This window comes from Zootoca vivipara, chromosome 9 (genome assembly GCF_965207765.1).
Source record: "Zootoca vivipara chromosome 9, rZooViv2.hap1.1, whole genome shotgun sequence".
NCBI classification, from domain to species: domain Eukaryota; kingdom Metazoa; phylum Chordata; class Lepidosauria; order Squamata; family Lacertidae; genus Zootoca; species Zootoca vivipara.
Genome location: NC_142592.1, coordinates 7891651 through 7899884, shown reverse-complemented (window position 1 = coordinate 7899884; position 8234 = coordinate 7891651). Strand labels below are relative to the sequence as shown.

At 46.2% G+C, this 8234-nt stretch overlaps 1 protein-coding gene across 2 annotated transcripts in view; it reads left to right on the top strand.

Annotated features, from left to right (window-relative positions):
* Window positions 1-4517: 4517 nt before the first annotated feature.
* Window positions 4518-8234, top strand: part of LRRK2 (leucine rich repeat kinase 2) — an 80869-nt gene continuing 77152 nt past the window's right edge. For both annotated transcript variants that reach the window (XM_035126473.3, XM_088676688.1), the window contains exons 1-2: window positions 4518-5191; window positions 5370-5455. In XM_035126473.3, coding sequence (XP_034982364.3) covers window positions 4993-5191; window positions 5370-5455 — 285 coding nt within the window. In that variant the 5' untranslated portion in view covers window positions 4518-4992. The remainder of the gene's footprint in view (window positions 5192-5369; window positions 5456-8234) is intronic.

Below are 8234 nucleotides of genomic sequence, written 5' to 3'. Positions count from 1 at the left end.
CAGATTTCTCGGAATCAGATGTCTTTAAAGAGCAGATTCATGACTTGGGCTAAAACTGCATTGTAAAGAAATAATCCAGAACTTTACATACATCATGTACTTTGCTCTTTTCAGGAAACCAAAGCAGGAAAAATAGTGGATGTTTGTAAATGACCATACCTGTATATGTATTTTTGGCAGGTGATTTCCTCCTAGCTCATATTTTATGCTGCTAAATGTAGATCACTTTGTGACCAAAGTGTTACATTACTCCCAGCTTTTGCAATCACATGCATACTATATCCTGCCTTTTGACACCTGAGATGTGTGTTTCCAGGGGCCACCCTAATCCTGTGGTTGTAATGTTTCAACTGTTTTTAATTCTGAAATTTAAATTGTTGTAACCCGCCCTGGGGGGACCCAGGTGGCGCTGTGGGCTAAACCACTGAGCCTAGGGCTTGCTGATCAGAAGGTCGGCGGTTCGAATCCCTGTGACGGGGTGAGCTCCCGTTGCTTGGTTCCAGCTCCTGCCAACCTAGCAGTTCTGAGGCTCAGGGGGATCTGAAGGGGGGCTATTACCAGACAAACCACAGAGTCAGGCCAGGGCCAAGGAATGGAGATACAGGGCAGAGGCCTCGGGTCACATTTAAATACTAGCCCAAGCCAAGGCCTCGCCTCTACTTTACAGCCTAAAGACTAGGCCTTGGCTCCATTTTACATACTAGGCCTCAGATCTACAGCCCTTTAAATACTATCCGGAATGGAGCCCTGGGTGGGAGGTGGGGGGAGGAGGAGCCCAAATAGGTCATGGGCTGACGTAGGGTGGGGGGGAGCAACTGTCCAACAACCACCAAAACAGCCATTCCACCCCCAAAGCCCAAGCCCAAAGCCTCTCCCGGCGGGTGTATTAATAAACGCCTGGTAGCATTAGGCAGTTGTTCATCATTTCTCCTAACACGCACTTGGGGGCACAGCGAGGGGTTTTCACTTTATAATTTAGTGGGCGTTGTGTCACATGCTATTTGACACCCCCTCCCCCCAGTCGGGATTTTTAAAGTAGTTCTCTGCGTCCCGGGGCGCATCATCACCCCTGATCCTTAATCTAAATATATAGAAATGTTCACGATGCGTGCGCCTGGGCCAATGTATGGAGCTACAGGGGGAAGGGACAACAGAGGGCTCAGACAAAAGTAAATACTGGGAAATGGAACCCAGAAACTGACATTTCCTTCTCCAAGGGTGGGAGCCTATGTAGGAAGATACCAGGGGTAGGGGCCAACACTCCCCAGGGACAACAAAAGGCTCAGACAGAATTGCATGCTGGGAAATAGAACCTATAAGCTGACAGTTCGTTTTCGAAGGGTGGGGGCCAAGGTATGGAGATACAGGGGGAGGGGCCAACACTCCCCAGGGACAACAGAGGGAAGGGTATCCTACCGAAACACAGGGATGAGCCGGGGTGGAGGGAAGAGGGCAGGATACGTCATGGATTGGGACAGGGTGGGGGGGGATCACAGGAAAGAACCACAGCAACGTGTGGCCGGGTCAGCTAGTACAAAATAAATGTTTACTTGTAAGTTCCACTTTGTTCAATGGAGTTTACTACCAGGCAAGTATGCATAAATGATTTCAGCTTAAAGATACGAAATCATAACTTTGAACATGAACAAGGCTTTGTCAGTAGACTGGATAGCACGTTCTGAACCTGCTGAGATTTCCAAAGGCTTTTCAAAAGTCGCCCCATGTATAATTAGTAGGTTCACCAACCCCTGGGAATAGGAGACTAGAATTATGCACTGAAATACATTGTAACTGTTAAAAGGCACAGGAGAAAGGTATACTGCATTTAAATATTACCCTACGATTCTGGATAAGCAGAGAAGCTCAGCAACATCTACATAATGTGTTCCTTGTCTTCTTTCCTGAATGCACCCTTTGTCCAGCATAACTTGGCTTCTCATAATTACATATAATTAAATAAAGTAAAATTAAGTGTGACTGGCAGGATAGAAGACTAGGGTAGTAGCAGGAAAATACATGGCCTCTGTACATGTGAATGTGATATTCACTTCAGAATATGTTGTTATTAGAGTGCAGGATAGCACACACATTTGAATGGTCGCATGCCAGAGGCAGGCAGGGGGCATTTCCAAAGAACAAATAGGGAAGCTTTTAATATTTGATGAATCATTGTATTTTAACATTCTGCTGGAAGCCACCCAGAGTGGCTGGGGAAACCCAGTCAGATGGGCGGGGTGGAAATAATAAGTTGTTGTTGTTGTTGTTGTTGTTGTTGTTGTTAAGACCATCACCTGAAGGAAGGCAGAGGATAGTTTTTGGGGGGAGAGGAGCAGGACCACATTCCCTCCCATTTGTTATCAACAATGGCTTAAAAAAAAACAAGGGGAACACAGATTTGCCAAAAATGTGCATTTGCTAGCATACATACATGTATGCACATTTAGAAATACAGTAAATGCTATAATTTAAATAGTCATGTACATGTCTTGCATTTCTATCTGTTGTCTGGGTATTGATTGGCAACTTCAATATCTCTGCTCTCTTTTTGGTCTTAAGCTGGGACTGGAAAGGCCTTTAAACCGAGAACATCTTTAAAAAGAGGATTGTCCTCTGTACAGCAGGACACCTGGCTACTCTTAAAACAGTTGTTTGTACAAATTTTATACTAAAATTTGCAGATGGTAGGGAAGAGGAGCTGATGTAATTCTGTTTCCTCATTCTGTATATACATGGGTGGGGAATAGCTGAACAAGCTATGGGTTTACAGGGATTGCTATGAGTCACATTTTACTGTGTCATGAGCCCTCTGATATATTTACCAGGAAACTCCTGGTAACTGCTACTGCTGGGTGTTTAATGTGAAGTATTTATTCTACTGATGATATGCCGACCTTAGAGCAAGGATAAAAAAGAAATCCTGAGATGGGTAGACACTGTCCACTGAAGACTGAACTCAGTCCCTTTTCTGGGATAGTTCTTGCATAATGACATCAGAAAATGGAAAAGAGTAATGCAAGCAACTCTCTCATGGAATGATATGTAATCTGATATCAAAGTGCAAAATAGATATTTATCCACCTAACACTCAGGAAAGATGTATGTCAGACCCTCCAAGTGTCCCTATTTTTCAGGGACAGCCCTGGATTTACAGAAGCCATCCCAGTTTCTGATTTGATCCTGGAATGTCCCACTTTTCCTTAAGACATCCCTATTTTCACAGGAGAAATGTTGGACGGTATGGGGTTATCTGACCGCTGCAGCCATCTGAAGGCAGCCTTGTATACGGGGTTTTTTTAAAAAAATGTTTTTTTTATTTTTATACGTTGGAAGCCGCCCAAAGTGGCTGGGCTAAGTCAGTTAGATGCATGGGGTATAAATAGTAAAATAATTATTATGGAAATCCCTATTTTCACCGGGAAAATGTTGGAAGATATGGTAGGGCCTTCTGGCGGTTCCCTCACTGCGAGAAGTGAGGTTACAGGGAACCAGGCAGAGGGCCTTCTCGGTGTTGGCACCCGCCCTGTAGAACGCCCTCCCATCAGATGTCAAGGAAATAACCAACTATCTGACTTTTAGAAGACATCTGAAGGCAACAATGTTTAGGGAAGTTTTTTATGTCTAATGTTTTACGATTTTTTAGGTGCTGTATGCCACCCAGAGTGGCTGGGGAAAGCCCAGTCAGATGGGCGAGGAATAAATAATAAAATTATTATTATTATTATTATTATTAGTAGTAGTAGTAGTAGTAGTAGTAGTGTTGAACTGGCCATGCCCTCCTTTTTGTACTATCGAGCAAAATACCCCACTTTCCCCAGCTTCATTCCCGTCAAGTTTTGGCAACAGCCTGAAATCATTTTAAGCTGGGCATCCCAATGGCCGCCTTCTCCTCAGATAAGATAGGCAGTTGCTGACAATTTGGCGCAGAATGGAAAGAAGTCCCAGCAAAGGAAGAGTGGATACAAAAACTTATGGAATATAAAGAAATGGCAAAACCTACTGGATAAATAAGAAATCAAGATAACAAACTTTTTATAAAAGAATGGAAATGGTTTATTGAATACTGTATGTACATATAAATTGCAAACAGATAAGAACACTGGCAGGATTATTGTAACAACCTGCCGTTTCATAAGAGTATATATGTAAGGCAGATAACTAAACGAGCAAATTAAATGAATTTGGATATGCAGAAGGTATTAAAAATAAATTTAAGGGACTGCAGAAAGAGGGGGAAGGAAGTCAAGCTTTGAAATGTTAGGATTGTAAAATGAATGAAATGTATAAATCTGAAAAGTGTGTGTGTGTGTATTAAATATATATATATAATATGTATATTAAAAAGACAATTTGGCGCAAAAGCAACAGCCTTTGGGAGGAAAGGAAATTAGTAATAACAGTAATAATATACAAAGAACAATGAAGGCAGGGGTACCCGCTATGATGGGATATTTCCCCCCTCGCTTTGACAACTCTGAGGCGGGAGGGCGCCTCGAAACAGCCCTTTTCCTCCCGCCTTCACACACAACCACGAACACGCAACCCTCGGCTCCTCGAGAACGCCAAGAGGTCGCCATTCCTCCCCCCCCCCGGTATCCTGCCCTCAGGAGGAGAGCCGCTTTTTGCGCAAATCCCTTTCCCCGTTCCCTCGGTTTCGTTTTAGGCGGGGCGCCTGCGGCTCCTCCCGCTTCCGCCGCCCTTGACGAGGATCTGGAAAGCGAAGCCGCCAGGCAGGCCGGCCGAACTGATTTCCCGCCTCTTTTTCCTCCCCGCCTCGAGCCCGGCGGGGCAAACAGGCCGCAACGAAAGCGCCATCTACGGGCATGTGGTGCGCACTGCTGGCTCCCTTCGCCGCCACCCCTCCTCCTCCTCCTGATTCCCTCGTCGCGGCCGAGCGGGCAGGAGGGAGCCTGCAGTGGGTCTGCGGGGTCTGTGAGGGGGAAATCCCTCTGAGCTGCTCTCTGTGAGGGAAAGCTCGTGGCCGCCGAGGGAGACATGAGCAGCGGCGGCCGGAGGGGGGGAAGCAGCAGGAGCTGCCGGGGCGGCGGCGGCGGCGGCGGCGAAGAGGAGGAGGAGAGGGAAGCGGCTCTCAAGAAGCTCATCGTCCGCCTGAAGAATGTCCAGGAAGGGAAGCAGATCGAGACCCTCGTCCAGATCCTGAGGGATCTCCTCGCCTTCGCCTCGTCGCCGAGCGGTAAACTCCGGAGAGCCTTCGCGTTTCGGGGTTTTATTCTTGCTTGACGTTTTAAGCCTCTTTCCGAGCTGTTGAGTAACGTGGCAAAAACTTTTTCTCTCTCCCCCCCCCGCATTTTCCTATTTCGCTTTTCCTTTTTATTTCCTTTCTCCCTCCCTCCCTTTTTGGTTTCGATCAGGTCCTCCCTTGCTCGTCGGCAAAAACGTCCACGTGCCTCTGTTGTTGGTGCTGGCCTCTTACATGAGGGTGGCGAGCGTGCAGCAGGTAAATAAATAACAGAACGGGAAGAACGGAATATGCTTGCATAGGTGAAAAATGTGTTGATTTTAAAAAAAACCTGGCAGCACTGAGATAAATTCAACGGTGTAGATCAGTTTTGATGGGTGCAATACTGAATGATTTCACTTATGTAATATATGCAGGGATTTGTGATATGTAAAATGAGAAAGAGAAGAAGGGAAGCCATTGATTTAATGTTGTTTAAAAGAATATTCTAAAATGTAAAATAAAAATAAAGAACTCTTCGTTGAGTCGTAGAATTGAGCACTTGGACGGGACCCCCAGAGTCATATAGTCCAACCCCCTGCAAGGCAGGAAGAAGCAGGTGGCCCAAATAGGAATCGGACCCATGAGAGTGACATGCTCTAACTAACCCACTGAGCTATCGTCTCCTCTCTCTTTTTTTACTTATCCCACCCCTGCTCCCCACTTTTTAGCCCAGCGCATAGAGAATTGTAGAGTCGGAACCACAAGGGTCGTCTAGTTCAACCCCCTGCGATGCAGGAATCTTTTGCTCGAACCCAGAACCCTGAGATTAAGAGACTCATGATTTACTCACTGAGCTATCCCAGCAGATGAGGAACGATTCGACTTTGTTTTCTCCATCCCAACTTTATTGCAGGGTGATGTCTACTGAAAAGTTTTATATGATGTAGGGATATAGAAGGGGATGCCCAAACGGAAATCCTAGGTCCGAAGATGCTCTTTGTGGTGATTGGGGATGTCTCAACTCAATTTGTACCCATTTCTGAAGCAAATTCGGGTTCAGTTCATATCTCTCTGAAAGGCGTATTTGTGTGAGTTACCGTACTTGAAAATGGGGAAGCAAGAAAAAACGTGACATTCTGAAGACAAACTAAAAAAATTCCTTCAGTAGCACCTTAAAGACCAACTAAGTTTTTATTTTGGTATGAGCTTTCGTGTGCATGCATGTGCATGCACACGAAAGCTCATACCAAAATAAAAACTTAGTTGGTCTTTAAGGTGCTACTGAAGGAATTTTTTAATTTTATTACGACCCAGACCAACACGGCTACCTACCTGTAACCTGAAGACAAACTATTAGGCTCATGACATATGCTATGCATTCATCCTTAAGGTGCCCTAAGACTTGATGTTTCCGCTGCTAGTGCATGAGGCTATTACATCTACCCCTTGAAAATGGGAGTACTGTACTGCAAAAATAAGTGACTTGAATGTTCAAGTTCAGCCATCATTCCAGTTCCGTAAATCCAATTGACCTTGTATTGAAGCTCTTCCCCTGGGGCATTTGTACCTTTTGTAAACCACCCTTTGATCCTTGAATGAAGGGCAATATAGAAATTTAATAAATAAAAATAATAAATTTTACGAATTTGATGACGGGCAATGGTGTAACCCATGAAATTATTGCCATTAGTTTATTTTCATGTCGAAAAAAATGTTAACTGTAAAATATGTGCTGCAGGTATAGACTTCAGCGTGGTGTTCTCATATCACAACTGCTGTCTCATTTTGGTTAAGTTTTAAAACAGTGCAAGTTGAAAGGAAATGAACCCATCTTTAATATGTCTTAAGATTTGCCCTGGATGTTATAACAGGCTAGCCCACTTTCAAACAACAATGTGAAAAGTATTTTTTAAGGGAGTTATTCAACTTTGCTTGATTTACATGTATAATTTTAATTGAGATATGTATCTATAACACGGGTGTCAAACACAAGGCCCGGGGGCCAAATCCGGCCCGCCAGACCTCGTCATGTGGCCCGCCAAGCGCCCCAGCCAGCGGGACCCAGCAGCGGGACCTTGCTGCTGAAGCGCGGCGCCGACAAAGCGCCGACAAACAGCTGGCGCCGGGGGGGGGGTAGAAAGGCGGCCGGAGCAGCGCCGCACGGAGAGTCCCGAGCCTCTGCGACGCAGCAGTGCTCTGTAGCACTTTGAATCCTCCTCCTGCCACGGCTCAGCGCCTGGAAACGGCTGCTGCTGCTGCTGAAGCACAGACAAAGCACCCAGCAGCGCCGCGTGGAGGAGGAGGAGGATTCAAAGTGCTACAGAGCACTGCTGCGTCCCAGAGGCTTGGGACTCTCCGCACGGCGCTGCCGGGCACCGACCCGGCAAGCCTCCTCCTCCTCCTTCTCCTCCTCTTGCCTCACCTCCTCCTCATCCTGCCGCGGCTCAGCCTCACGAACGTGCAACTGAGGCTTTACGCACTTCTCCTAAAACGGACACCCGCTGCCTCACGCTCCACTGGAAATGCTTTTTGCCCCTGGGTCCCTTCGCTCTCTTTTCTGGCGCTGAATCAAGGCGGCGACCCCCCTTCCCTTTCTTTCTTCCTCTCTCTCGTTCTTATTCTTTCTTTCCCTCTCCTTCCTTCCTTCTTTATCTCTGTCTTCTCTCCCTCTTTCTTTTTCTTTCCTTCTTTATTCCTTCTTTCCTACTCTTCTTTCTCTCACCTCTTTCCTTCCTCTCTCCCTCCTGCTCCCTCTTTCCTTCCTTCCTTCCTTCCTTTCTTCCTTTCTTCCTTCTGTCCTTCCCATCTTTCTTCCTCTCCCTCATTCTTATTCTTTCTTTCCCTCTACTTCCTTCCTTATTTCTCCCTTTCCGTCTTCTCTCCCTCTTTCTTTTTCTTTCCTTCTTTATTCCCTTCCTTATTTCCTACTCTTCTTTCTCTCCCCTCTTTCCTTCCTTCCTCTCTCCCTCCCACTCCCTCTTTTCTTCCTCCCTCCATCCCTCCCTCCCTCCCTCCCCTCCCCTCCCTCTCCCTCTCCTCAGAAACATAGGATGCT